Here is a 14352-nt window from a genome sequence, read left to right as displayed (position 1 = left end):
TCTTCTTTTTGTGATTCGTTTATGGACGTGCCTTCTTGCCTGGGTGCAAAATACATACAAAAGTGCTTGTGTGAATTTTTTTCAGCGCAATACGGACCCAGAATGAAATTGCAGAAATTAGGCCGAAATTTCACAAGTTTCGGTAGAAGATAACCTTGGTTTGCACAAAATTTCTGAAAAATTCTCCATAATAGTTTTTTCCTAAAATTCCACCCAAGAATCTCCACTGAATTTGGGACAAAACGCGACAAATTTCAGGTCAAACGGATGAGTGTTCACCCACGAAAAAAATCAAACAGTTTCACACACAAACGAACCTTCCTTTCAGCCCTCGCAGTGACTTTATCGTGGGTGAGTTTATCGTGGGTGACTTTATCGTGGGTGACGTTATCGTGGGTGACTTTATCGTGGGTGAGGTTATCGTGGGTGACTTTATCGTAGGTGACGTTATCGTGGGTGAGTTTATCGTGGGTGAGGTTATCGTGGGTGATATTCGGTGGGTGAGGTTATCGTGGGTGAGTTTAGCGTGGGTGAGGTTAGCGTGGGTGAGGATATCGTGGGTGAGGATATCGTGGGTGAGGTTATCTTGGGTGAGGTTATCGTGGGTGAGGTTATCGTGGGTGAGTTTGTCGTGGGTGAGGTTATCGTGGGTGAGATTAGAGTTGGTGATGTTATCGTGGGTGAGGTTATCGTGGGTGAGGATATCGTGGGTGAGTTATCGTGGGTGAGGATATCGTGGGTGAGGTTATCGTGGGTGAGGTTATCGTAGGTGAGGTTATCGTGGGTGAGTTTATCGTGGGTGAGGTTATCGTGGGTGGTTTATCGTGGGTGATGTTATCGTGGGTGAGTTTATCGTGGGTGACGTTAGAGTGGGTGAGGATATCGTGGGTGAGGATTCAGTGGGTGAGGTATCGTGGTGAGATTATCGTGGGTGAGGTATCGTGGGTGAGGTTATCGTGGGTGAGTTTATCGTGGGTGAGGTTATCGTGGGTGAGTTTATCGTGGTGAGGTTAGAGTGGGTGAGGTTAGAGTGGGTGAGGTTACATGGGTGAGGTTATCGTGGGTGAGGTTATCGTGGGTGAGTTATCGTGGGTGAGGTTATCGTGGGTGACTTTATCGTGGGTGACGTTAGAGTGGGTGATTTTATCGTGGGTGAGGGTATCGTGGGTATGTTTATCGTGGGTGAGTTTATCGTGGGTGAGGTTAGCGGGAGTGACGTGGGTGAGGTTAGCGTGAGTGACGTTATCGTGGGTGAGGTTATCGTGGGTGAGGTTATCTTGGGTGAGGTTATCATGGGTGAGGTTATCGTGGGTGAGGATATCGTGGGTGAGATTATCGTGGGTGAGAATATCGTGGGTGAGTTTTCGTGGGTGAGGTTATCGTGGGTGAGGATATCGTGGGTGAGTTTATCGTGGGTGAGGTTATCGTGGGTGTGGTTATCCTGGGTGAGGATATCGTGGGTGAGGTTATCGTGGGTGAGATTAGAGTGGGTGATGTTATCGTGGGTGAGGTTATCGTGGGTGAGGATATCGTGGGTGAGTATATCGTGGGTGAGGATATCGTGGGTGAGGATATCGTGGGTGAGGTTATCTTGGGTGAGTTTATCGTGGGTGAGGTTATCGTGGGTGAGTTTATCGTGGGTGAGGTTATCGTGGGTGGGTTTATCGTGGGTGAGTTTATCGTGGGTGATGTTATCGTGGGTGAGTTTATCGTGGGTGAGTTTATCGTGGGTGAGGATATCGTGGGTGAGGATATCGTGGGTGACGTTAGAATGGGTGAGGTTATCGTGGTTGAGGATATCATGGGTGAGGATATCGTAGGTGAGATTATCGTGGGTGAGTTTATCGTGGGTGAGGTTATCGTGGGTGAGGATATCGTGGGTGAGGTTATCGTGGGTGAGGTTAGCGTGGGTGATGTTATCGTGGGTGAGGTTATCGTGGGTGAGGTTATCGTGGGTGAGTTTATCGTGGATGAGTTTATCGTGGGTGACGTTATCGTGGGTGAGGTAATCGTGGCTGAGTTTATCGTGGCTGAGTTTATCGTGGGTGAGTGTATCGTGGATTATGTTATCGTGGGTGAGATTATCGTGGTGAGTGACGTTATCATGGGTTGATTTATAGTGGGTGACTTTATCATGGGTGACTTTATCGTGGGTACTTTATCATGGGTGACTTTATCATGGGTGACTTTATTGTGGGTAACTTTATCGCGGGTGACTTTTTCGTGGTTGACTTTATAGTGGGTGATTTTATCGTGGGTGACTTTATCGTGGGTGACTTTATCGTGGGTGACGTTATCGTGGGTGAGTTTATTGTGGGTGAGTGAATCGTGGGTGAGTTTATCATGGGTAACCTTATCGTGGGTGAGATTATCGTGGGTGAGGTTATCGTGGGTCACTTTATCGTGGGTCACTTTATCGTGGGTGACATTATGGTGGCTGAGATTATGGTGGGGAACTTTATCGTTGGTGACTTTATTGAGGGTGAGGTGACCGTGGGTGAGGTTATCGTGGTTGAGTTTATCGTTGGTGAGTTTATCGTGGGTGATTTTATCGTGGGTGACTTTATCGTGGGTGACTTTATCGGGGTGTCACTTTATCGTCGGTGACTTTATCGTGAGAGACTTTATCGTGGTTGACTTTATCGTGGCTGACTTTATCGTGGCTGACTTTATCGTGGTGATTTATCGTGGGTGAGGTTATCGTGGTTGAGTTTATGGTGGGTGACTTTATCATGGGTGACTTATCCTGAGAGACTTTATCGTGGGTGACTTTATCGTGGGTGACTTTAGCGTGGTTGAGGTTATGGTGGGTGAGTTTTTCGTGGATGATCTTATCGTGGGTGAGGTTATCGTGGGTTACTTTATCGTGGGTGATATTATGGTGGCTGAGATTATGGTGGGGAACTTTATCGTTGGTGACTTTATTGTGGGTGAGGTGACGTGGGTGAGGTTATCGTGGTTAAGTTTATCGTGGGTGAGTTTATCGTGGGTGACTTTATCGTGGGTGACTTTATCGGGGTGTCACTTTATGTCGGTGACTTTATCGTGAGAGACTTTATCGTGGTTGACTTTATCGTGGCTGACTTTATCGTGGCTGACTTTATCGTGGGTGAGGTTATCGTGGGTGAGGTTATCGTGGTTGAGTTTATGGTGGGTGACTTTATCATGGGTGACTTATCCTGAGAGACTTTATAGTGGGTGACTTTATCGTGGGTGACTTTAGCGTGGGTGAGGTTATGGTGGGTGAGTTTTTCGTGGATGATTTTATCGTGGGTGAGGTTATCGTGGGTGAGGTTATTTTGGGTGAGGTTATCGTGGGTGATTTTATCGTGGGTGAGTTTATCGTGGGTGAGGTTATCGTGGGTCACTTTATCGTGGGTGAGATTATCGTGGGTGTGGTTATCGTGGGTGAGGTTATCGTGGGTGAGGTTATCGTGGGTGACTTTATCGTGGGTGACTTTATCGGGGGTGACTTTATCGTAGGTGACTTTATGGTGGGTGACTTTATCGCGGGTGATTTTATGGTGGGTGACTTTATCGCGGGTCACTTTATCGTGGTTCAATTTATAGTGGGTGATTTTATCGTGGGTGACTTTATCGTGGGTGACTTTATCGTGAGTGACTTTATCGTCGGTGACTTTTTCTTCAGTGACTTTATCGTGGGTGAGTTTATCGTGGGTGAGGTTATCGTGGGTGAGGTTATCGTGGGTGAGGTTATCGTGGGTGACTTTATCGTGGGTGACTTTATCGTGGGTGAGTTTATCGTGGGTGACTTTATGGTGGGTGACTTTATCGTGGCTGACTTTATGGTGGGTGACTTTATCTTGGGTAACTTTATCGTGGGTGACTTTATGGTCGGTGACTTTATGGTGGGTGACTTTATCGTGGGTTAGTTTATCGTGGTTCACTTTATCGTGGGTGACTTTATCGTAGGTGTCTTTAACACGGGTGACTTTATCGTGGGTGACTTTATCGTGGGTCACTATATCGTGGGTGACTTTATCGTGGGTGACTTTATCGTGGGTTGGTTTATCGTGGCTGACTTTATCGTGGGTGACTTTATGACGTCCTGGCTTTTCTTCTCCGTATCTTGTTTTTGTGATTCGTTTATGGACGTGCCTCCTTGCCTGGGTGCAACCAACATACGAAAGTGCTTGTGTGAATTTTTTTCAGCGTAATACGGACCCAAAATGAAATTGCAGAAATTAGGCTGAAAGTTCACACCTTGGTTTGCACAAAATTTCTGAAATATTCTCCCGGAATAGTTTTTTCCTGAAATTTCACCCAAGAATCTCCACTGAATTTGGAACAACACGCGACAAATTTTAGGTCAAACGGATGACTGTTCATCCACGAAAAAAATCAAACAGTTTCACACACAAACGAACCTTCCTTTCAGCCCTGGCAGTGACGAATAAAATATTTATTTCCAATCCTGTGGGACGAATCTTGGGCTCAAACCTCAGCCAAAACTCAATAGACACAGTGACGAATGTATGGTAAAAATTTTAGACCAAAATACCTAAGGATTAAGGCGTAGTAAGTCCCAGACTGAGAGTGAACAAAACCGGTTTTCCGAAAACAAAACGTCCTGGCTTTTCTTTCCCGTATCTTCTTTTTGTGATTCGTTTATGGATGTGCCTTCTTGCCTGGGTGCAAAATACATACAAAAGTGCTTGTGTGAATTTTTTTCAGCGCAATACGGACCCAGAATGAAATTGCAGAAATTAGGCCGAAATTTCACAAGTTTCGGTAGAAGATAACCTTGGTTTGCACAAAATTTCTGAAAAATTCTCTCATAATAGTTTTTTCCTAAAATTCCACCCAAGAATCTCCACTGAATTTGGGACAAAACGCGACAAATTTCAGGTCAAACGGATGAGTGTTCACCCACGAAAAAAATCAAACAGTTTCACACACAAACGAACCTTCCTTTCAGCCCTCGCAGTGACTTTATCGTGGGTGAGTTTATCGTGGGTGACTTTATCGTGGGTGACGTTATCGTGGGTGACTTTATCGTGGGTGAGGTTATCGTGGGTGAGTTTATCGTAGGTGACGTTATCGTGGGTGAGTTTATCGTGGGTGAGGTTATCGTTGGTGATATTCGCGTGGGTGAGGTTATCGTGGGTGAGTTTAGCATGGGTGAGGTTAGCGTGGGTGAGGATATCGTGGGTGAGGATATCGTGGGTGAGGTTATCTTGGGTGAGGTTATCGTGGGTGAGGTTATCGTGGGTGAGTTTGTCGTGGGTGAGGTTATCGTGGGTGAGGATATCGTGGGTGAGGTTATCATGGGTGAGGTTAGCTAAAATTCCACCCAAGAATCTCCACTGAATTTGGGACAAAACGCGACAAATTTCAGGTCAAACGGATGAGTGTTCACCCACGATAAAAATCAAACAGTTTCACACACAAACGAACCTTCCTTTCAGCCCTCGCAGTGACGAATAAAAAATTTATAGCCAATCTTGTGGGACGAATCTGGGGCTCAAACCTCAGCCAAAACTCAATAGACACAGTTACGAATGTCTGGTAAAATTTCAGACCAAAATACCCAAGGATTAAGGCATAGTAAAACCCAGACCGAAAGTGAACAAAACCGGTTTTCCGAAAACAAAACGTTCTGGCTTTTCTTCCCCGTATCTTCTTTTTGTGATTCGATTATGGACGTGCCTTCTTGCCTAGGTGCAAAATACATACGAAAGTGCTTGTGTGAATTTTTTTCAGCGCAATACAGACCCAGAATGAAATTGCAGAAATTAGGCCGAAATTTTACAAGTTTCGGTAGAGGATAGCCTTGGTTTGCACAAAATTTCTGAAAAATTCTCCCGGAATATTTTTTTCCTTAAATTCCACCCAAGAATCTCCACTGAATTTGGGACAAAACGCGACAAATTTCAGGTCAAACAGATGAGTGTTCACCCACGAAAAAAATCAAACAGTTTCACACACAAACGAACCTTTATTTCAGCTCTCGCAGTGACGAATAAAAAATTTATAGCCAATCTTGTGGGACGAATCTGGGGCTCAAACCTCAGCCAAAACTTAATAGACACAGTGACAAATGTCCGGTAAAAATTTCAGACCAAAATACCCAAGGAATAAGGCGTAGTAAGTCCCAGACCAGAGTGAACAAAACCGGTTTTCCGAAAACAAAACGTCCTGGCTTTTCTTCCCCGTATCTTCTTTTTGTGATTCGTTTATGGACGTGCCTCCTTGCCTGGGTGCAAAAAACATATGAAAGTGCTTGTGTGAATTTTTTTCAGCGCAATACGGACCCAGAATGAAATTGCAGAAATTAGGCCGGAATTTCACAAGTTTCGGTAGAGGATAGCCTTGGTTTGCACAAAATTTCTGAAAAATTCTCCCGGAATAATTTTTTCCTGAAATTCCACCTAAGAATCTCCACTGAATTTGGGACAAAACGCGACAAATTTCAGGTCAAACGGATGAGTGTTCACCCACGAAAAAAATCAAACAGTTTCACACACAAACGAACCTTCCTCTCAGCCCTGACAGTGACGAATAAAAAATTTATTGCCAATCTTGTGGGACGAATCTAGGTCTCAAACCTCAGCCAAAACTCAATAGACACAGTGACAAATGTCTGGTAAAAATTTCAGACCAAAATATCGAAAGAGTAAGGCGTAGTAAGTCCCAGACCAGAGTGAACAAAACCGGTTTTCCGAAAACAAAACGTCCTGGCTTTTCTTCCCCGTATCTTCTTTTTGTGATTCGTTTATGGACGTGCCTCCTTGTCTGGGTGCAAAAAACATATGAAAGTGCTTGTGTGAATTTTTTTCAGCGCAATACGGACCCAGAATGAAATTGCAGAAATTAGGCCGAAATTTCACAAATTTCGGTAGAGGGCCTTGGTTTGCACAAAATTTCTGAAAAATTCTCCCGGAATAATCCTGATCAATGTCCGCTTGCTCCTTTGCAGCACATATGAGTATCACTAGACAGCGTACCCTTGGTGGCGAGGGTCATGTATTGGACTACTTGAAGCGCATGCAGGCAGAAAATCCTTATTTTGGGCTGATGGAGCATCTATAACAAACTACTCTTATTTTGGAGATGCTGTTATATTGGACACAACGTACAAGACTAACCGATACAGGGTGCCATTTGCCTTTTTCACTGGGTTGAATCATCATGGGCAACCTGTGTTATGCATTGATTCTCAATGAATCTGAGTTATCATTTATATGGCTATTCAGGACTTGGCTTCATGCCATGAGCTGCACAATTGTTACATTCAAACTTGGACAGTAATAAACTACGCAAAGGTTATTCTGGTACCCTAAAAGGAATCAAAATGTACAGATAGTGATGGAGTCCTCTAGAAATTAAGAATCTATCAACTTAGCGAATTTAAAGTTGATATAACATCCATGGCACTCTGTGCAACTCTCGGCCACACACAACAATACAAGAGCGAAATGTAAACTGAAAAAGAATGAACAAAAAAAGGAGTGATGTTAGAACACCTCACCTTGGCTGAGGCAAGAATAAATACAAATATTATTTGCCATTTGAACTCACTCTCCAAGATAAAAACCTAAACCTAAACCTAAAGTCTAAAATTCTCACAACATTCTAATTCTCCTTTCAAGTGTGTAGAATATGAATGAGAAGACCCTTTTATGGCCAAAATCCTGCGGTGATGTACATAGGAATTTACCACCTCATCATTAATGAAGTGATTAAATTCATAAACTTACATAACTCATTAATGAGGTGACTACGTGACTTCATGCATCTTTTCACTTCATTCTTCCTTAGAATATCTTAGAACCTTCTGGAAATGTCTAAAATATTGTTCATCACATTTTCTAAAAATAATTCCAAGTTTTATAAATTTATTGTGCTTCTTATCTCCCTCCTTTAAGCTCCATCTCTTGTTCTCTCTCTTGAGTAATCTCCTCTTGTTCTTCCTTCTTCAAATATTCTATGATGCTTAATGTCTTCCTGAGATCTTCATTACACAGGCATATACCTTAAAGCCTTCCGAATCACGGTAGTCATTCTTTCAAACTAAGTCTTGCATTTTGGACCTTTACTGATAGCTTTAACTTTTGTTCTTCCATATCCTTTAGCACAGCTAGCAAGTTTGCTCTATAAACTTCGCATTGTTGATTTGCGACTTCTAACTCAGCAGTCAACTCTTGAATTTTCTTTTGCTTCTCTGCCTGCTAGAGAGGATCCAAAGGAAAAATTTAGTATACCATGTGTATTAACAAAAATACAAGTCACATATTATAGGTTGACAAAATCTGTGTTGTACAAAATAATTAGTAAAAAAGAAACTGTATTTATAGTATAATGTCAAAAGATTCACAAGATAAGCACAAAAACAAGGAGGTATCAAGACCATGTCCCATTCCTATTATCCTATATCAGACCCAAGTCATGACAACAGACTCAATTTTAGAAGCTTCAATTTAAACTTACTGGGAAGGTAATTTCAATTTCTTAAAATATTAAGAGATGAGAAAAGAAGATCACCATAGACTTAAAGTAAAAGAAGTAAAAAAAAGTCCATCACAAACCAACAAATATGTTATAACCAAAAGGTATACAATATGAATTCTTCATGTAAAATTGTATTGCACCCTGTGTGTTACCCATTGCATTGATTTGATCTTTGATGATTTTAAAAAAGAATTTAGAGGTCCATCAAATTACTATCTTGAAGGAAAGAAAGATCATCACCTACATTTATGGAAGAACAATGTTAATTACCATGTTAAAGAAGTTCATAAAAGGAAGAGACTTGTTTAGGCTAGGTGTCACTAGAATTGTCACGGTTTATTTGACTATAGCTTGTCTTCATGAATTGAAAGAATCATTATTGACCATGTTTAGATTTAAAGAGTGGAAAACAAGCAATTTTGGAAGTTCACAGAGAGCAGAAAAGTTGAGAATGTGGTATAAGATAGCCGGTTTTGGGAGAATGTAACCACTTGCCTCAAAGTTGTTGCCCCTCTGATGGTCAACCTTCAACCAGTGGATTTAGATATAAAACCCGCAATGGGTTTCATATACGAGGCAAGGGATTGTGCAAAATAGAAGGACAAATTCAATAATAATATTAAGAAAAGGTAAATTTTCTAAGCCTTCTCACTTTTAAAATTTCATTATTTATTTGTGTAATTATTACTAACATTGCATCATTGATATTTTCATACTTATAAAAAGAAGTGGGATAATCAACTTCATAGGCTTTTGCATGTTGTTGCATATTACCTTAACCCTTACTTGCTCTATGAACCTAATTTTAGAAATGATGATCCTAACGTAAAAGAAGGGTTGTATATATGCATGAGAAGATTGGTCAAGGATGTCGCTGAAAGGAAAAAAATTAATTTGCAACTTATTAATTTTCATTGTGCTAAAGGACTTTTCGCTATGGAAAATCCAAAAGATTGTAGGAAAGCTATGTTTCCTAGAAAATGGAAGGAGATAATTGGGGATGGAACTCCAAAGTTGAAGGGATTTGCTATTTGAGTTTTGAGCTTGACTTGAAGTTCTTTTGGGTGTGAGCGTAATTAGAGCTTATTTGAAATGGTAATTCAAGTCTGTCAAGTTCTTTGTGGTTTTTAATTTTCTTTATTTGGTTTACATAGTTTTTTAAAATCCATATTTATTTATAGATTCATACAAAAACAAGAAACCGTTTGCATCATAAAAAGATAAATTACTTGGTTTATGTCATTGTCATGTATAACTTGAAGCTCAAAAATAAACAAATTAGAAAAATTGTTGCTCTCCCATTTGATAATATTGAGTCTACTTACTAATGAATGGATAATTAAAGATGGAGATAATGTTGATCTTGAGCAAGTTCAAAATGAAGGTGATGGTGGAAATGTTGACATAGTTAGACCAAGTTTAACTGATTCAATTCTAGATGCATTCGATTTTGATAATATAAATTTTTATACTAATGTTGATGATGCACACTTATCATATGAGAAGATGATGATGTCGAAGATGATATAGTTAGAGTTTGGAGCCAAAAACTTAGTGATATTTATGTTTTGTGATTGTATGAACTTAAGTATTTCATGTAGTTTGATTTTGTGTACATAATTATTCTAGTGAGAACGCAATGAGTTTTTTATCTGAGGAAAAAATCATAAGTTCAAAGAAACTAACCACAGATTGATAACTTGCAACATCTTCATCTGCTGCAAGCAAATCACCCCTGCTTCCATTGGTTACTGTTGCTCCCTCTGCAGTTCCAGTAATCTGATTTTTTACAGTGCAAACCTTATTAGCAGCTTCTTGCAAAGCTCTCATGGCAACATGGTAGATTTGGATTGATTTTGCCCCTTCTTCCACATATTTGACTGCTTCTTGACGCAAATTGTTATAACGAACTGTCACAGACTCTCGTGAACTACTCGGCAATTCAGATGCATGTTCTTCTAACAATGTACCAGTTTTAGCATTCCTTGTCCAGCGTTTCAATAAATACTGAGGTGGAAGAGTGAGAACATTTTTAGCTCTGAAGACTGTCAATATATGCCTACAAATAATTCCTGAATATTCAAACATCAGACAACTGCAACTAGCTTTTGTCTCGAAAGAATTAAAAGTGACGACATGAGATTTTTGGTTTTCCCCAAATTTGGCAACTCTATACGTAGTGATGGTTCCTGAATCATCAATTTTTGTAGCAGGATTTGCAAGAGTCTCTACTAACTCCTCCTGGAATTTCATGAACATCTTTCTCGTGTAAAGATTCGCAGCTTGTTTTTCCATAGGAGATGGTGTTTTCAATACTGGACTACTATTAGTAGTCTCATAATCTGCTTTTAATTCTCTTTCATGCCAATTTGATACAGCTTTCTCGTATTGTCTAACCAACCCCAGTAGCGTGGTGGATGAATTCACATATCCATCAAAGAAAAAATTCAAACATTCATTTCCCTCATTCGAAGAAATCTCTCCAAAGAAACTGTCCCGCAAGTAGACAGGAACCCAATGTTGTCGTGCATTGTACATTGACTGAAGCCATTCATTATCCATGACACAGAATCTTTCCAAGAGTGAATGCCAATAAGAGTCAAACTCATCAGTAGTCTCACTCTCATGAATGCATTTCTTGAATTCAGTTTCAAAAGCAGGATGTGATTGGCATAAATGAGCTAGTTTGCCTCTGGTTTCTCTAAATATGCTCCATTTACTAAACCGGTGGCGAGTTGAAGGGAGAACTTGGGCAACAATAACATGTATTGAAGGGTCAAAATCTGTTGTGATGGAGGCAGGGTGACGGCCAGACATGGCATGAAGCCAAGTCCTGAATAGCCATATAAATGATAACTCAGATTCATTGAGAATCAATGCACAACCAAATAACACAGGTTGCCCATGATGATTCAACCCAGTGAAAGAGGCAAATGGCACCCTGTATCGGTTAGTCTTGTACGTTGTGTCCAATATAACAGCATCTCCAAAATAAGAGTAGTTTGTTCTAGATGCGGCATCAGCCCAAAATATATTACCACATGAGAGATCATTGTCATCCTGGACTGCATAAAAGAAAGAAGGATTTTCTGCCTGCATGCGCTTCAAGTAATCCAATACATGACCCCCGCCACCAAGGGTACGCTGTCTAGTGATACTCATATGTGCTGCAAGGGAGCAAGCGGACAGTGATCAGGATTATCCCAAAAACAAATTAAACGAAATCCAAAAAAAAATTATGAAAAGGTAATCAATTAGAATTTCAAACTCTTAATAAAAAGGCAAAGATTCCATGACCCTGCTATATCTAATCCCAGTACGTCAGAAACAAATGTGAATAAGACTACTATATTCTTATGAGTAATCAGAATAGGTCAAAGCAGATCATCAACTTACATAAAACTCACATAGATAACGCAAGTAGCCAGCTATAATATAAGGCCAAAAAAAGCTCAGCCAACGATAGTTAAACAAAATGTAATATAGAAATGCAGCTTACGACTCCTTTCCATGAACACGGAAACTCTAATATACTAAAAAACAAAAAATTAATAATTTCTGAAATCTTGCTTCTGTACGCGAACAACCTACAAGCTGCAGCAACTACAGAAGAACAAGCAAGCAGCCGAGAATTTATTTTCTAAAACTTACGGTCAGAGTGGCTGTGAGCGGTGGGGTCGTGACGGTGGGAGCGTCCTGACCAAGTGACAGACGGCGGTGGCTTCCTTTCTTGATGGCCCGGTGGCCGAGAGGGGTGGAGGGGGCGTTGGTTGGGACTTGGAAACGTGCGGCTGAACTGTGAGAACTGCGACGTTGGGGAAAGGTAAAAAGGATGTGATGTTTAATTTGATATTTAATTAGGGCATAGGAAGTTCGGAGAAGAGAATCGTATTTGGTATGGTAAAGAAGAGAGAAGTTTATTTTATGAAAAATAAAGTAAAAAATAATAATATTAAAATTGTTGTTAGTAAAATATAAATTAAAAAAATCATTAAAATGGATAAAAATTAATGAGAACTGAAGAAGTTGTTTACATGAAAGAAGAAAGGAATGAAATAGTAAAAATTGAATTTTTATTAATATAATAAAAGATTTTTTAAAATATTATTTACCTATACCTGTATATAAAGGGGATTCCCCTCTGTTCTTAATTTTTTTTTCTATTTTATCCTTATATTAATATTTAATTTTATTATTGTATTATGGTCATTGTGTCATTTCTTATTCCCCTCTTAACTGCTCTTAATATTTTTCCATTTTATTCTTACTTAATAATTTATTGTATTAATTTATTTTGGTTATTTGGACATTTTATAATTTTAAAAATTAATAAAATATTTTTTTAATTTTAAAATTTATTTTATTTGTTATTATTTAACTGGAGAGTGGAGAGAATGGAGAAAGTGGGGAGAGTGAGGAGATTGATTAGTTACTTTTCTATTTTAAAGATCTTCTCTCTGTTAAATAAAAAAAATTAATATTTTGTGGACCACTTTAGCAGGAGATTGAAGATTTGATACGTTACTTTTCTGATTTAAACTGATATTTTTTTTATTAAAATTTATTTAAGAAACAGATTTTATGATTCTCCACTACACATAACCCACATATCCTATTTTCCACTCTCTCTAGTACCTACTTCCCACTTTCTCTCTCCACTACTTTTTAACTTCTCATTTTAATGTTATTAAGAGAAATTGTTTTTGAAAAATAAAAAAAAATACTAAAAAAATAAAAAATGCGGATACAAAGCACCTAAGTGTCTGTGTTCCCGCTAGTATTTTATAAATAAAATTGGATTTAATATTGAGAAAATTTATATCTATTGTGTAACTTCTAAAATAATTGTCAATTACACTATATTGTCACGGCATCTAACAACGTTAGCAATATGCTTTAAAAATATATAAAATACAAGTACTTGTAAAAATGTTGAGGAGTTTATAATAGGTTGTGACAAAAATATTAAAATTTGAAATAATAACTTAAATTGGTGAAAGTATCACATTTAATTAAATAAAATTAATTTGACATACAAAATTAAAAGATAATATAAAACAAATATTAAATTACAATAATTGAAAAGAAAACTAAATAAAACATAAAAATAATACGTTCACATATTTAAGATAGTCCTCTCATTTATCAAATCTTTAGTTAAGATCATTAATTATTTGTATATCTAGGACCTGTACTATGCGTCTGAAAAAAATGTCTAAAGACATCGTCTAATGCCTGAAAACAGTGGTCTGGTGATTAGGAATATAGTCTGATAAACAATATTCGAAAACACTATCTATTCTCCAAGAACATTGTCTTTTAGAGAGTAACTAGACGCAAACTTACGATAAACCTAAGAAGTTACAAAACTTAATAAATTGAGTAATAAAATTTAAAGATTAATGAAATAAAATATAAATATAAACATATATTTGCAAAAAGTAAAATTAAGATAATATATAATACTTTTATGGTTTTATTTCATTTAATTTTTCAAAACTGGTTTGGGTAAGAGAACTAGTCTTGTTCATAAATTAAGTAGAAGATGTTGAATATATTCAAGTCTCATTATTTAGTATGATGCAATCTTAAGTCACCAGGATATAAATAATCATTGATTGAACATGTCTACTTAACATACTAATTAAAAAAAAGATAATACATACATATTTTCTGACCAAAATTATGTATCCATAAACAATAATTAACCTTAAGAATTACGTGCACAACATCTATCTAAGATAAGAAACTCTACTTTATTTCTCAAAAACTGTGTCCCTAACTAAAAGAGTATATATGAAATGTTTTAGAGATGGAAAAGAGCTCTACGTCGTGGTCGTGATCACTATACGAAACATATTAAACGTTTGAATATTAAAT

General features: G+C 38.4%; 3 protein-coding genes across 4 annotated transcripts; 2 read left to right on the top strand and 1 right to left on the bottom strand.

Annotated features, from left to right (window-relative positions):
• The first annotated feature begins 1169 nt into the window (after positions 1-1169).
• LOC137825463 (uncharacterized) lies at positions 1170-2113 on the top strand. The gene is made up of 2 exons (XM_068631127.1): positions 1170-1375; positions 1486-2113. The coding sequence occupies exons 1-2, from the start codon at positions 1170-1172 to the stop codon at positions 2111-2113; spliced, it is 834 nt and encodes a 277-aa protein (XP_068487228.1).
• Positions 2114-2343: 230 nt separating this feature from the next.
• LOC137825462 (uncharacterized) lies at positions 2344-8021 on the top strand. The gene is made up of 6 exons (XM_068631126.1): positions 2344-2527; positions 3196-3828; positions 3934-4023; positions 5053-5297; positions 7218-7295; positions 7989-8021. The coding sequence occupies exons 1-6, from the start codon at positions 2344-2346 to the stop codon at positions 8019-8021; spliced, it is 1263 nt and encodes a 420-aa protein (XP_068487227.1).
• Positions 7347-12374, bottom strand: LOC137827023 (protein FAR1-RELATED SEQUENCE 9). Of its 2 annotated transcripts, none has more exons than XM_068633214.1 (3): positions 12124-12374; positions 10159-11639; positions 7347-8192 (listed from the first exon to the last, which is right to left on the bottom strand). In XM_068633214.1, exons 2-3 carry the CDS (start codon positions 11632-11634, stop codon positions 8022-8024), a joined length of 1647 nt encoding a protein of 548 aa, XP_068489315.1. In that variant the 5' UTR covers positions 11635-11639; positions 12124-12374; the 3' UTR covers positions 7347-8021. The 2 variants fall into 2 exon arrangements, with proteins under 2 accessions (XP_068489315.1, XP_068489316.1); XM_068633215.1 differs by having other exon boundaries at positions 7347-8189; positions 12124-12362.
• Positions 12375-14352: the final 1978 nt, after the last annotated feature.

This window comes from Phaseolus vulgaris, chromosome 8 (assembly GCF_000499845.2).
Source record: "Phaseolus vulgaris cultivar G19833 chromosome 8, P. vulgaris v2.0, whole genome shotgun sequence".
Lineage (NCBI taxonomy): Eukaryota > Viridiplantae > Streptophyta > Magnoliopsida > Fabales > Fabaceae > Phaseolus > Phaseolus vulgaris.
This window is presented reverse-complemented; position numbering and strand designations above follow the sequence as displayed.

Coding starts and splice junctions, on each gene's coding strand:
- LOC137825463 (XM_068631127.1), top strand. CDS start 1,170: ATGTTTATCGTGGGTGAGTTTATCGTGGGTGAGGTTAGCGGGAGTGAC. Junction 1,376..1,485: donor GGTGAGTTTTCGTGGGTGAG/GTTATCGTGGGT, acceptor GGGTGAGATTAG/AGTGGGTGATGTTATCGTGG.
- LOC137827023 (XM_068633214.1), bottom strand. CDS start 11,634: ATGAGTATCACTAGACAGCGTACCCTTGGTGGCGGGGGTCATGTATTG. Junction 8,193..10,158: donor TTGCAAGTTATCAATCTGTG/GTTAGTTTCTTT, acceptor GATCCTCTCTAG/CAGGCAGAGAAGCAAAAGAA.
- LOC137825462 (XM_068631126.1), top strand. CDS start 2,344: ATGGGTAACCTTATCGTGGGTGAGATTATCGTGGGTGAGGTTATCGTG. Junction 4,024..5,052: donor CGTGGGTGACTTTATCGTGG/GTTGGTTTATCG, acceptor AGTTTATCGTAG/GTGACGTTATCGTGGGTGAG. Junction 7,296..7,988: donor ACTACGCAAAGGTTATTCTG/GTACCCTAAAAG, acceptor TTCATTACACAG/GCATATACCTTAAAGCCTTC.